Source organism: Erythrolamprus reginae, chromosome 9, assembly GCF_031021105.1.
Source record: "Erythrolamprus reginae isolate rEryReg1 chromosome 9, rEryReg1.hap1, whole genome shotgun sequence".
NCBI classification, from domain to species: Eukaryota; Metazoa; Chordata; class Lepidosauria; order Squamata; family Dipsadidae; genus Erythrolamprus; species Erythrolamprus reginae.
The window spans coordinates 26,762,163-26,777,385 of NC_091958.1; the positions used below are offsets into that span (position 1 = coordinate 26,762,163).

Sequence of the window (15,223 nt, forward strand, 5' to 3'; positions counted from 1 at the left end):
CATAGAAGATTGACGGCAGAAAAAGACCTCTTGGTCCATCTAGTCTGTCCTTATATTATTTCCTGTATTTTATCTTAGGATGGATCTATGTTTATCCAAGGCATGCTTAAATTCAGTTACTGTGGATTTACCAATCACCTCTGCTGGAAGTTTGTTCCAAGCATCTACTACTCTTTCAGTAAAATAATATTTTCTCACGTTTCTTTTGATCTTTCCCCCAACTAACCTCAGATTGTGCCCCCTTGTTCCTGTGTTCACTTTCCTATTAAAAACACTTCCCTCCTGAACATTATTTAACCCTTTGATATATTTAAATGTTTTGATCATATTCCCGCTTTCCCTTCTGTCCTCCAGACTATACAGATTGAGTTCATGAAGTCTTTCCTGATACGTTTTGTGCTTAAGACCATTCCACCATTTTTGTAGTCTGTCTTTGGACCCGTTCAATTTTATCCATATCTTTTTGTAGGTGAGGCCTCCAGAACTGAACACAGTATTCCAAATGGGGTCTCACCAGCGCTCTATACAGCAGGATCACAACCTCCCTCTTCCTGCTTGTTATACCTCTAATTATGCAGCAAAGCATTCTACTCGCTTTCCCTACTGCCTGACCACACTGTCCACCCATTTGGAGACTCTCAAAAAGATCAGACAGGAGAATGTCAGCTCAGCATAATGACTGGGCACTCAAAAACACCTGGAGGCATTCAATGCATTGTGAAATAACCTACTGAACAGTTGAACTTACCTGCAGGGTCAAAAGGTAGAAATTCTCCCAGCACTCCAAAGATCCCATCGCTTTGGTCACGGTTCGGCCACGTGTTGTTTCTGGGCCCTTGAGGTTTCTGCCCCAGCATCTCGGACATCATGTTATCCATGTAGCTGTTCACCAGGCCCAGGCTATAGAGGTCAGAGCTCAGATCGGAAAAGGCGTTGCTGCTCCACTGAGGCAGCGAAGACAGTCCTGGCCCAACAGCCTGGCCTGGGGGCTGGCTGGACCCCCCTGGCCACTTACTGGGCAGGCGCTGCTGCGATCCAATGGGCTGGCGCAAGGGCTGATAGTGCTGCTGCTGCTGCTGCTGTTGGGGCTTCTGGGGGTGGGGCTGCTGGGGCAGCCCGGGCTGAAGATGGTGCAGCGGGGTGTGAGATGACGACTGTAGGGATGGCAGCTGCACAGCAGCCGCTTTTGGTTCTGCCGCAGCAGCAGCAGACGAGGCAACCGAGGTTCTTCTTCTCGTCAGTGGAGAAGTCTGTTGGGACTTGCCCATGTTGAAACCCGAAAGGAAATCAATGACCTCCTGCATTTCCTGGTCAGTTGGTAAATTCATGCCCTTGGCATCCTTACCGTCTTCTGCGATGCCTCCCTCCGGCCTTTCCAGGAGGCCGTTGACCCCAGGATGGCTTGAGCTCTGCATCAGCTGGGCAGGCTCAAGAACCCTCGGAAAGTTGCCAAGGTTCAAAATACTTTGCAGTCGTGCATCCGCGTTGCTTGGTAGTTTTGCTTTGTCCTCTGAGTTGTTAGCTATAAAATGAGTTTTAGAAGGTATGTTAGGGATGGAGTAGTTCCCACTGCTGCTTGAGCTTGCACATGAAGTTTTTTTGGTAAATCGTGATGTCAGCTTTGAGAAAGTCTTCTGCAAACCCCCTGCCGCTTTACTGCCATTTCCAGATGGTAAGTCGGTGTGACTTCCAAAATCAGAGCTCTCACGTTGTAGTTGGATCTGGATGTAGGGCAATGCTTGTTCCCTGGGGAAACACAAATGACCTTCTACTTCAGATTTTAAAAGGGCTTAGAAAACTAGATAAACATCCAATTCAGGAACAAACAAAATACAAATGCCCCACCTGGTTGTAATATGGAAACCAGATGTGGCTTTAGCCAAGATCCCAGGGCAGGTATGGAGACTGACGGTTGTTTCCAAAGGCCTTTAGGTTTGCTGTCCCAGATATAGCTGGGTGGGAGACTTAACAGTTGAGGTAGATCAATTAGTATTTCTGTTTGCTTATCTCTCCCCTTGAAGTATAGCAGCAACTGCCTGAGATCCACAACTCTAGAGCTAGGTGGGCAGTAGAGTTCCTATGATTTATGGTCCTGGGGAACTTCAAGCTGCCTTCTTTGAATCTGGTATCTGTTCTGGTCTAGCTGATGCAAATTCACAAATCTCTTCTCAAGGCTTTGATTTTTCAAACAAATAAATCTTTTATTCTCTTTTACACAGATTAAATGATAGCAGTTACATGTAGCGTTGCGAGATCATGCACAATAAATCTTATGATGCAAAGTCAAATTCCAAGCTAACAAGCTGAAGATGCAAGGCTATAAATCTCTCCAAAAAGTGGAGGGGTATCTCAGTACTGTAGGCTTTGTTCAGAGTTCTTTCTAATCTAAATTAACACAATTTGTCATGGTTTATCAAAAGCTTATTTTTCAGGAGCTCGAAATACACACATTTCAACTATGCAGTTTGTCTGAAAGCAGCTTCATTTCTGATATTTTTCAGGAAACAATGCAATTAGCTATACACAATTCTAACACTTGCAGATTCAAAACTTTCTCCCAAAAATCTCTTGTTTTCTTTTTGTGAATCTCCTGAACCTAAGATTAACCCACGGGCTGTCAACTATCCCCACATTATCTGAAGATGAACTACTTTCTATGCTAACTTCTGAATCACTGTCTCCTACACTCTCATCCCCACAGCCTTCTGACAACCTTCTTAAATCAGGGTAAGGTAAAACCTTGGTTTCCTCATCCTCAGAATCTGATACTTCCTGAGGCTGACACGGGACACTCACAACACCACCAAGGTTGGTTCAGGAGTTCATGGTCACCATGGACATGCTACAACTTATTCAGAGGAGAGGTCACAGGAGAGGCCACACGTTATATCTTATCTTTCTCTCAGGGTGGAAGTGTTCTGATCTGGGTTTTGGGGGATCAGTCCCTTGCTATGGAGTGACCACATCCTATTGTCTCTGGATTTCTCTGGGTCTACTCCCACCCACCCCCATTTTAAAGCAACATGTTAAAGCAAATTTCTCAGAGACATATAAATCTAAGATGTCCTTGAAATGGTAAGCTAAGATGTGTATGAAAAAAGCCAACCCACCATGGTTTTCCTACCATGCAGCTGTCCAGAAATTTTGATTCATCGTATAAGTGGCTTCAACAACTAGATGAAGCTTCTCATAGTCATTTTCAGCTGAACAAGAGTGTTATGCAATCCTAATTCTGTACCAATTGCAGCCACAGTCAGGTTTACCCACCTTCCTTCTTTCCAGCGATTTAGGTCAAACACGGCAGTATAAAGTACATCTACCAGTCCTAACATTTTCTCTGGATCCAGACTTCTCTGCAAGAGTGACATTGTTGCAGGATCTTCTTTCAGGCACCTGATGCAGATGGAGAATCAGATATTTCCAAATTACTAATGTAATTACTAATTAATGATCAGATTGCTAATGTTCTGATCATGACACGGGACAATCCCGACAAAAGTTAGGAAGGCTCTCAGTGTAAAGCTTCTAGAGATCATTCAAAACTTATTACCACTGTAATTATCAACTGCATGACAAACTATTTACCTCCTACAAATTACTCTATTAGGATAGTTTTGATGATACTGTAAAGCACACTGAGATTTTTAATAAAATTTCTTAACTTTTCCACACACCGAAGCATGCACACAATGCTGTTCTGGATTTCCTTAAGTAACGAATTCTAATTACCAAGTTGATGGGACTTGAACCACAATTCTGGAGCCTTCCAAGCTGATCTGTGGAGCATAAGCTTCTTTGTTTTCATTCTGTGCTGTGTCTACAACTACCTAATTGCAAAGAAAAATAAGTCAGCAATTGCCATTTTAAAAATATTAGAATGTCTCTCTTCAAACTTAACAACAAATCATTTTGTTGCGGCTATCATGGCCCTTGGGGAGCTAAACATTGATCAAGTGCATATAAACATCAAACAAAGAGATAAATATGAGTGGTATTTACAGTTGTGGGAAGGTACTGACATGATAATCATGAAATGTAATAACTACAGAAGTTCAGAATTTATTTAAAGAGGTGAGCGTTTCACTAAAGATTTTTCATCAGCTGATAATTTAATCTTCCTTTTGATGCTTTTTTGCAAAGGTGTAACCATTTGAACTCAGGGGATCCTTTTCAATCCTGCTTTCTCCTGTAAACTGCTAGACAAGATTGGAAAAAAACAAACCTTGACCACGAAGGCTTTGTTTTCATCCTTCAAATGCCTCAAACTGTCTGCACTCCGAGAGAGCAGATTTCAGTGGTAGAATACCCACTATCTATTTCAGAGGAAAAAAACACACAACCCATCTATTCAACTGAACTTAACTCAATCCCAGCCAATTAACCTTCCACACCCCCGCCGGGGAAATTATTTCCAGCAGCCATTGTTCCTGCCGGACAGATGTTTCCTCCTCCTCCACCCACCCCCCAAACAGGATCTTCACCAGGGCAGTCAACTAGAAGCAATGCAGTGGATTTCCTGAAACTGCTTCTCTGGCTCTGCAAAGCATCCAAAGGGATTTCTGTTCAACTCACCTGAAACAATGGATCTTAAAGGATCTTAAAGGACTCTGGTGTTCAAGATTCACTCAATGACTCCTAAATAAATACATGTACATATATATAGTTGCCAAGTCCCCAGATTTTGACCACATGGCCCCAGGGATGCTGCATTAGTCATAAGTGTGAAAACTGGTGATGTCACGTTTTTCAACTCCGCTGTAACTTTGAATGTCACTAAATCAATGGTTGTAACTATATACCTGCCTCAAATTTTTCCTCTGTGGGCAGAGGAAGAAAACAACTGCCTGAAATTAAGATGCAAAATCATCTGTTCAGGAATGTAACTTATTTTCCCATGTCATATTCAAAACTAAGCTGCTACAATAGGTAGGTAGAGAAAGCCCACTTGAACATCTTTTTCTCACAACTCGAGGAAAAATATGGTAAAGTAGATGAAACTTAGTCTTCCATGCAGGGAAATATGTATAAACTTCTGCTCAGGCTGATTTTGCCCTGGGTTTATATATCTTAAATCAATGATCAGGAAGAAAGTGCTGGTGATACCTGCCAAAAGCAAACTTAGTTCAAATTGAGTTACCTACATAGACAAGACAACTGACAATACTTGCAAAGATCAAAGAAAAAAAACCCTGCAGGGCAGAAATCAACAGAAAACCATAAGCTGATCATCTCAAGAGTGACAAAGCGGAGAAACAGGGAGGTTGAGAGGAGCAAAGTGAAGAAAATAAGGCCAAACTGGTGGAAAGAAAATAAGGTCAAACTGATGCAAGTCCAAATGCAGTAATTTAACGTTAGCCTTTCAGGACTGAATCACCTGCCTTCCACTCCTGCCTTCCCTTAACTCTGACCACCTTCATACAGTTGTGAATCCACTGCTACTTACCAGCCCAGCTTGTCCAAACAACAACTGTACCGCTGTTTTACAGGCTCCCCGCCATGTAGAAGGGCAAACTTGATTCAGGACTTCAGTCACAGGAGAGTCATCTCTTGGGGTCATTCCATTATGATAGCCAGCTTCTTTAATTAATTGTATCATAGTGTGCTGTCAATATACACAAGAGGGAGGGGTTAAGCAAAAAAACAAGCAAGATAAATATTACCCACTCCAACTCAATCTATTGCACTGCCGATATCTAGCATTCCTACTCATTGTGCTGTTGCTCAAGTTATGATGGCCCAAGCCAAACTTCACCAGTTTCCCACAAACTTACTGCTTCCAGGCATTGCCACGCCCCCGTTCCAGCACCAATTATTCGATGTGCACATGGACAGGACCAATAGGAAATGCCAATGGCATCCAGAAGCAGTACAAGAGAATGTTGGAAAGTGGTACTGAGTGGAGAGAAAAAAACAATGCAGGAAACCATCCTGTTGGAGAGATTTGGGGATAGTTTAAAGAGAGGCTGTTTGCTTTAATTTCCATTGTTGACATTAGGTCCAACTTTACATATTTGAAAACCAAAGCTGGGCTATAAGATTTCAAGAGGGGGTCTGCCCCCTTCAGTTGAAATTCTCCTAATGATAGGAATCCCAGAGACCAAGCAGAATAGCAGAGAGGATTTCTAATTATATTACTAAATTAATAAAGAACAAAATATGTCTATCAAGATATTTGCATGTTTCAAGGCCGTTATTGACTGACCAAAAGTAGAATAGCTGAGATATAAAAAGAACATGACAACTTTTTTCACTTGTTGAAATGAAAACTACTGGTTTTCTGCAGCTCAGATATATGATGCCAATTTATAGCAACAGAGAAAATATGTAGAGTTCAAGATAGACTATGCTAACAGAATGTGTCATAAGAATAAAAGGGAAATCTATAGGAAATGTAAGGAGGGGAATATAGTCAAAGATGAATTCAAGGTTATTTCCATTTCCAGAAAGTGGTGATGGCAAGAAGGCAGAGCTTCTTAATTCCTATTTTGAACGGGAAGAAATTGCAATCCTAACTGACTATTGTTAATACATTGGAGGAAAAAAGAGGTTAGGGAAGAGGGAATATAAGAAAGTAACCAATTTGAAGAAATTCAGATCATGGGGTCAGATGGACTTCATCTTAGGTTACTGGAGGCTACAAAAATGATTTCATTAAGTTTTAAGAACTCCAAAAAGAGGGCAGAGAAGAACAACAAAAGGGGGACTGGAGAGTAAAGGGTATGATGAACAGCTGCAGCAACTGGGTATCTCTAATCTAGCAAAGAGAAGGACTAAGGGCCATGTTTCTTCTAGTATTTGAGGGGCTGTGTTTTTCTTTTTGTTTTTCAATGTCTTTATAGATGTTGTAATACTGTTTCTTGTCTCTTCTAAGCGTACCCTGAAAGTCTAAAAAGATTTTCCAAGTTGTGGAGAGAAAGGCTATTGACTGGTTCTCTGTTTCTCCAAAAATAAAACCCAAGAGGAAAATAAGGCCTATGATGATTTTTCAGGATGCTTGTAATAAGCTTACCCCCAAAATATGACCCAGTTAAGACCGTCAATCAGACGGATGCATTTAGTACCGTATTTCCCCCAAAATAAGCCCTAACTGGAAAACAATCCCTAATGTGTCTTTTGGAGCAAAAAATAATATAAGACCCAGTTTTATTTTTGGGAGAAACACAGTTGTTGGTTGGTCTCCCTGTGGGGGCCCTTCATAACCAGTCCTGTCCTATGTCCTGTCTGGGTGGAAGCTGGCTGTTAGCAGCCTCTGTACTGCTGTGTTTAGTTTACTTTATTGTTTAGCCCATGGGTGTTAGTTTCTTCAGCCAGTGGGCATGGATCATGTCTAAACCAGGTATTGTTCAACCGTTCACGATCTTGCTTATTTTTTATTTTATTTTTATTCCTATTTTGAACCACTTGATGGATGTCCGCTACTGTTGATGGTGATTGATTCATGTGCTGGGAGATTGCTGTGATCTACTCTCAGTTCCTGCAGCTGCCTTACACTGATGTTAACATATTTTCTCTTTCTCCAATAAGTTCTTCCAGTTCTGTTGAGTTTCTGCTCTTGGTGGTTCTGCTGTTACTTTCCTGGTGAATTCCAGTTAGGAGTTCACCTTGGATAATTCTTTGGAGAACTGGCCATTTATCTTCTTAGCCTCTGCTTCTCTCCTTAATTTGGTAGCCAGTGCAGTAAGCCTTTCTTCAGCTTTCTCTAAGGCTTCAGATAGTCAGGTCCTTGTATTTTTCCAGTAATCAAGTCTTATCTTTAATCTCCGTAACCATCTGTTGTTCTATCAACTGACCAATTTCTCTCTGAGATGCCTTCAATCAGTATTTCTCACCTAATTTTCAGGGGTATCTTTTAAATTACGCAGCCAATCATCACCAGGATTACAGCAGCTGTAGTGTATCACTGGGTTAAATGGTGATGGCAATAAGGATTGGCATTGTTGTATTGTTTGTATTGTACCTTGTGAGCCGCCCTGAGTCTTCGGAGAAGGGCGGCATACAATCTAATAAATAATAATAATAAGGGCTCTACTGACATCTTCTTGTGTACTATCTAATGCAGGGATGGGCTGCTAGCCGGAATGCCTAATTGGGCTCACCTCCGCGGCTCTGGAGGTACTGTGAGTTCGAGCGGAAGCAAAAAACCTCACCGGAACAAAGGCGCAGCAGATTTTGCTACCTGCACGGGCATAGAAGCACAATTCCGCTCAGACTCACGGTACCTCCAGAGCCGCGGAGATGAGCCCAATTAGGCATTCCGACTAGCAGCCCACCCCTGATCTAATGGCACTTCTCCACTGAGTCTTGACAGCTGGTATTGAGAGTCGACTGCAATTTACCCATGATCTTATAGCCCATATATTAGCATTTGTACTTTGTAAAGGAGGGGGTGGAAATGTTCCAGCTTCAGGTGTTGGTTGCACATCCAGGTGTTTTTCCAACTCTTCTTGAGTCAGGAATGTAAATCTACCTTATGTTGTGAGAACAGTTTCCTCTTCACTGTTGCAGCATTGGGTTTTTCTCCAAGTGGTGTAGGTTCCTGCTGGGAAGCTGCCATTCCAGAGGGAAGGGAGATGCTTCTTGGGGGCCAATTGCATTGAATGCTTTTGCCTTTGCTATAAGAATTGGGGAGGGGAGCTGGGCCCTCAGGATGGACTCCCTCCTAGTCAGTTCCAACCTGTTACCCAAGGCCTCAACATCCCAAGGATGACCTGCTATCACCTTTCTGCCTTGGAGGTGAGAGTTCTCTTAACACCTTTTTGGCATCATATTGGCTACTGGTGGACACAGGGTTCCGAGTGGGGATTGAACAGGGGAAATTAGCTTAATGCTTTGCGTGGGAATCTTCAGACTCCGCCTGGCTTCCCTACAATCATTTTTCTCAGTAAAAGCTCCTTTTGAAATACCATCTCTCCAAGAGTCACGCTTTTCATGCTTTCCTGAGAAGATCCCTGAGGCAGGTCCTTACAGTAGGTTTTCTGTCCATCATATGTCTCCTCCGATCAGGATTACAGTTATACTAGCATTTCATCAATTCCAGGTTCTCTTGTTTCATCCATACAGTATATGGTTTGTTTTAGTAGTTCACCTATCTTCAGGTTGTTGGTTTCCCAAATATGATGCTTGTTAATCTAGAGCAGCGTTTCCCAACCGGTGTGCCGTGGCACACTAGTGTGCCGCGAGACATGGCCAGGTGTGCCGCCAAGCTCCAGCTGGGCGGGGCGCTGCCGGTACTTCCGTCCTGGGGCTCCCGCTCGCAGCTGTCCCCCGGCTCCTGCTCGATGCCGCGGTTTTCGGCGCTCTCCTGCTGGGCCCCAAAGAACTAAGGCAGGAAGAAGGAGAGCTCCATTCTTCGCGCCTTTTTCCCGCCTTCCTTCTTTGGGGCCCAGCAGGAGAGCGCCAAAAACCGCGGTATCGAGCAGGAGGCGGGGGACAGCTGCGAGCGGGAGCCCCAGGACAGAAGTACCGGCAGCGCCCCGCCCAGCTGGAGCTTCTCTGGCGTCGACGGCAAGTGTCCTTTGTGGCCCGGCGGGAGGGCACTGGCGATGGGAGCGGGGGGGGGCGGCGGCGAGAGGGATCGCTCTCTCTCTCTCTCTCAGCTGACTGCAAGCGGGAGCCCTGACGGTGGCGGTTGGACGTGCTGCTGGACGTCGTACATGCTGGCGCTGGGTGCCTGGCATATACGGTGTCCAGCTGCCGCCGTCAGGGCTCCCGCTTGCAGTCAGCTGAGAGAGAGAGAGAGAGAAAGAGAGACATATAAGAGAGGCAGAGAGAGAGAGAAAGAGAGACATAGCAAGAGAGGCAGAGAAAGAGAGACAGAGCAAGAGAGACAGCAAGAGAGGCAGAGAAAGAGAGATAGAGAAAGAGAGAGAGAAAGAGAGACATAGCAAGAGAGGCAGAGAGAGAGAAAAAGAAAGAGAGACATAGCAAGAGAAAAAGAGAGACTTAGCAAGAGAGGCACAGAGAGAGAGAGAAAGAGAAAGAAAGAGAGACATAGCAAGAGAGACAGAGAGAGAGAAAGAGAGAGAAAGAGAGATAGCAAGAGAGGCAAAGAGAAAGAAAGAGACATATAGCAAGACAGTGAAAGAGAGAGAGAGAGCAAGAGAGAGAGAAAAAAGCAAGAAAGAGATAGCAAGAGAGACAGAGAGAGAGAGCAAGGGAGAGAGAAAGACATAGAGGAAGGGAAGGAGGGAGAGAGAAAGAGCAAAAAAGAGAGGAAGGCAGAAAGAAAGAGGGACTGAGAGAGAGAAAGAAGGGAAGGAAGGAAAAGAGAGAAAGAGGGAGAAATAGAGCGAAAGGGAGGAAGAGAGAGGGTTTTTTTGTCCAAACTTTTCTTTAGCCCCCCCCCCCCTTTCAGTGTTCCCCAGGATTTTGAAAATATGAATAATGTGCCGCGGCTCAAAAAAGGTTGGGAAACACTGATCTAGAGGACATCTGAGCCAGCATAACTCTTAATTTGGTTCATTTTCATACACGAAGTAGGAAGGTCAACATTAGAGGGTCTTTGCTCAAGGATCCCTACTGGTAAACCAGATACCATCTAGGATTTAACCCCAGTCTCCTACATCAAACGGCAGTGCTCTAACCATGATGCTATCCAATCACACACATATACGCACACAATTTTTATTAAGAACATTGATTACAATAGTAAAGTATAATACAAGCTAAAGTTAAAGTCTTCGGAGAGGGGCGGCATACAAATCTAATAAATAATAATAATAAAGACAATAGAAAGGAGGAGTAAAAATTCAAGAAAAAAGTAAGAATACAATAAAGAAAGAAATATACAATGCTCAAAAAAATAAAGGGAACAATTAAACAACACAATATAATTCCAAGTAAATCAAACTTCTGTGAAATCAAACTGTCCACTTAGGAAACAACATTGATTGACAATCAATTTCACATGCTGTTGTGCACATTCAACTTTGTACAGAACAAAGTATTCAATGAGAATATTTCATTCATTCAGATTTAGGATGTGTTCTTTGAGGGTTCCCTTTATTTTTTTGAGCAGTATATAAAGATGTGACTTCCAATCTTCATCTCAAGTGTAAACAAATTCAGTGACTCCTTCACCTCTTTTGAGTTTGCAAAATTTATCCCATATCCCCTTTCTTAGCTACAAAACTCCCATCTTTTCCGTCCTTATATCAGCAAAAAGTCCCTAAGGGATTGCCGGAATTCACAACATACTTTGTTCGCTGCCGCCCCCACCTCCATCCCTGCCACCATAAGGAGAAAGAAGCACAGCAAGAATTGGAAGGTTAGACCAAGACACAGAGGTTAAGTTCACATACGACATTAGGAGGAATTTCCTTCCAATTACAGGTAAAAATGTGCTGCCCAAATTGAGAAAAGGAAGCAAATTACGATTTTCCCAAAGGTGCTTTTTCAAGAGGCAACGGGACTGTCTGGTTTTTCTTTGAAGACGTTTCGCTTCTCATCCATATATCCTTCCATTTCTCACCATCCATTCAGAGCTGAAGAAGCTTCTTGGAAAGTCCAGTTGCCTCTTGAAAAAGCATCTTTGGGACAACCATGACCTAGATCAGCGTTTCCCAACCGGTGTGCCGCGGCACACTAGTGTGCCGCGAGACACAGCCAGGTGTGCCACCAAGCTCCTAGGGAAAAAGGAGAGCTTAAGGAGAGCCCTGCCCAGCTGGAGATTCCCTGGCAGCACCAGATAGAAGCCGGCAATGCAGCACCCTTTTCCAGTGCCGCGCAAGGAGCTGGGCGTTGGAGTTTGGGGTGGGGAGCGATGAATGTGTGGAGGCCGGCGCCGTGGCTGCCCCCACCCCCCAGTGCCTCCGTTCCCCTCGCACCCCTGGCTTCTCGCCGCTGACGCCCGCCCGCCCGGCGAGCGCTCGGAGAAAACCTTCTCACAGCGGAGGTCGGAGAAGGTTCTTTGGAATGTCGGGGGTGCGTGCGCGCGCGCGCCCTATCCCCCAGCCAGTCTACCTGGAAAAGCTTTGCCGGCCTCCGCAGAGAAGGAAGAGAGAGAACAAGAGAGAGAAAGAAAGGAAGAGAGAGAAAGAGATAGCAAGAGAGACAGAATGAGAGAGAGAGAAAGAGAAAGAAAGAGACAGCAAGAGGGGGAAGGAGGGAGAGAGAAAGAGAGCCAAAGAGAGAGGAAGGAAGGAAGAGAGAAAGAAAGAGATAGCAAGAGAGACAGAATGAGAGAGAGAGAGAGAAAGAGAAAGAAAGAAAGAAAGAGACAGCAAGAGGGGGGAAGGTGGGAGAGAGAAAGAGCAAAAGAGAGAGGAAGGAAGAGAGAAAGAAAGAGATAGCAAGAGAGACAGAATGAGCGAGAGAAAGAAAGGAAAGAAAGAAAGAAAGACAGCAAGAGGGGGGGAGGAGGGAGAGAGAAAGAGCAAAAGAGAGAGTAAGGAAGGGAGAAAGAAAGGGATGGAGAGAGAGAGAGAAAGAGGGAGGGAGAGAAAGAGGGAGGGAGAGAGAAATAGAGCGAAAGGGAAAAGAGAGATTTTTTTTGTCCAAACTTTTTTGCGCCCCCCCCCCCCCTCAATGTTCCCCAGGATTTTGAAAATGTGAATAATGTGCTGCGGCTCAAAAAAGGTTGGGAAACACTGACCTAGATGACTGAGAATCACCATAGACATTAAGCAAACCACGACCATCAAAGCTTTTCAAAAGCCAGAAGAAACTGCCAGAGAGGTTCAGGATGGCATGACACAAAGCAGAAAAGTAAAATGGCAGAGCGGTTTTCTTAGCTGAACGCAGAATTAGTTTTTGCGCCTAATTCAACTTCACCTTCTCATGAATAAACTTGTCCCAGCAACACAAATTTTCAAAGGCCCAATTTTCTCTACCTCTGTGTTTTCTGCACACCAGATTCTCCTCCCAGCAGCAAGAGATTTGACAATGCAAACTGTTTCCTTTACAGGCTTACCGTTTTCAGTTTTAAGTTATCTGCTGCAGATTCATTGAAGGAGATTCCTTTCAGAAAGTGGGCCCCTATCTGGATGGGAACTGTGGGCAGCTCACACTGAATAGGCTGAGAGGCCGTCTGTCTCCGTCCAGTCTGCTGAGCTTCAGCTTCACTGCAGCAGCCCTGGAGGCACAGAAGACCAAAGCAAAACATGACCCTTCAATGGTTACCCACCGGTTTTGCCTCTTTTATTTTAGCCAAGAATTTTTTTATTTTTCACTCCCATCACATATGCAAAATAACATACCATCAATCTTGAAGTACATTACAACAATTATTTCTTTTAACTTTGGTATTCATGATCAATCCAATGCTGCCTCCAACACAACTGACATCTGGACAAGAATAATGACTCAAATTTCTTATATGTACTTTAAAAGCTATTAACTAATACAATTTTGAAATTGCTTCTTTTTTAATCAGATCTAATCATTTAGGCCATAGTGCTTCAATCTTCTCCATATATCCTTAATAATAATTTCGTGTATATTTATTACCATTAATTCTTATAATAATTGCCCTTAAAAAAGAAACAAAAATTCTCAATCATATCAACTAAATCCTAAATTTTATCTAACTATTACATGGATCAAGAGTATATTAATTCAAGGGGGGAGGGAGGAAGGTCCAAATAATTTGTCACATGTGTCCCAATTAGCCCAATTAATAATAATTCCTTTTATTAGGTAAATTTAAAAAATGGAAATGGAAAAAAGAGGAAAAAATGGGAAAAAATAGAAAAAGAAAAAAATAAGAAAAACAAAAAACGAAAGAACAGGGGGAAAAAATCTTTCCCCCCTTTCTTCCATATATCCCATATAGTACCCAAATCATCATACCCCATATATCAGTGTGAGCGCAGTGGAATCATCAAACCCCACTCTTATTATATCACTGCAAACCCAGTGGAATCATCGTGCCCAGAGAAAGAGGCTCTTACCTGCAAGCTTTCTTCAATTGCCTTTGGATTCAAGTGGAAACCAGCCTTCATTGCATATTCACAGTGACCCAAACTTTCCAAAGCAATCTTATATGCCTGATATATGTATAAAAAAAGCACCACATAAGAGATAAATAAGAGAACATAAAACCAAAAAAAAAAGGAAAATCACCAAAAAAATTCAATCACTCCTCAACATGGGCCTGGGGTTGTGCCCATTCTAGACAGTAAAGAAAACAATCCCACCAGGGATACCGACCTGCAAAGCACTGTCTGTTTTCAAGTTCAATTCTTTTAGCTGGTGCTCTGGAATGGCCACATTCTGGGAGCAGAAGAGTTTCTGGACCTCAATTCCTGCCAAACAGCCCTCTTTCTCTCGAAGCCGTGAAGTGGCCTTTAAATAGGTAGAAGAAAAAATGAAGATAATCAAATGACAGAAGTAATTTTGAATTGTTCAGTGAAGTGAAATTTCATAATGTATATTTCATACTGGGACATTAGCCAAAGTTTAGGTAAGAGACCCTGCAGCCTTGTTTTTGCAAACACAATTCTTGTCAAAGATCACCTCATCATGATAGACACAGGGACTAACCATGCAAATATAACTCCTTCTGTATCATTTTTGAAAACATTTTAGAAACAAAAATAGTACAAATTTTGAAAGAGGAAATAAAACGAAAGTAATAAATGGAAAAGAAAAAACCCAAAAAAGTTATAAAGAAGGGGCTTCTTCTTTAACAGCAGTTAATTTATATTTTAAGCTCTCCCTCTAAGGGTACAATCTATTTTTCCCCATAGTCTATCCTCTCTAATCCTCTAATTCATAAATCACCATTTTTTTCTAGCAAAAAATACATAAGGCATTTCCTTATCACTAAATTCCTAATCACTAATGAATGTTAGCTATTGTCATTACTCTAAACTAGTGTAGTGGGGCGAATGTGGCGAATAATGGGGAGTCCGGATTTTTTTCACTGAACAATAGCACACAACACAGAATAGGAGATATGAAGTGCATATAACAAACCCTTAAGAGACACCATGGAAAAATATTTAACGGGTGAAAAGAAGGGAAGAGAGATGGAGATAATGAGACAAAGGTAAATCTCCCAAAAGCTTAGATGAAGAAGGAAGCATAGGTAGCGCTTGGTTAGTACGTGACTGTGACTATGGTGGGAGATGAGGAAAGACTGGTTTGTTTATTGTGTCTAAAAATGTTGGCAGCGGACAGCATGAAGCCAAATAAATTAAGACGTCACATTACACCCCAATCATGCTGATAAGCTGCTTGAGTTTTTTCAGTGAATTATTAATTAGGTTTTGTAATTTGACTA

At 42.8% G+C, this 15,223-nt stretch overlaps 1 protein-coding gene across 4 annotated transcripts in view; it reads right to left on the reverse strand.

Annotated features, from left to right (window-relative positions):
• The window catches only part of GARRE1 (granule associated Rac and RHOG effector 1), a 73,569-nt gene that overhangs the window by 14,164 nt on the left and 44,182 nt on the right, over nt 1–15,223 (reverse strand). For all 4 annotated transcript variants that reach the window (XR_011559828.1, XM_070760651.1, XM_070760653.1 and 1 more), the window contains 7 exons: nt 14,149–14,283; nt 13,890–13,985; nt 12,911–13,072; nt 5,444–5,602; nt 3,730–3,827; nt 3,268–3,393; nt 749–1,746 (listed from right to left, as the gene is read on the reverse strand). Coding sequence is in view for 3 of the 4 variants with exons in the window: in XM_070760651.1 (XP_070616752.1) it covers nt 749–1,746; nt 3,268–3,393; nt 3,730–3,827; nt 5,444–5,602; nt 12,911–13,072; nt 13,890–13,985; nt 14,149–14,283 (1,774 nt within the window). In the remaining variant the exon portion in view is untranslated. The remainder of the gene's footprint in view (nt 1–748; nt 1,747–3,267; nt 3,394–3,729; nt 3,828–5,443; nt 5,603–12,910; nt 13,073–13,889; nt 13,986–14,148; nt 14,284–15,223) is intronic.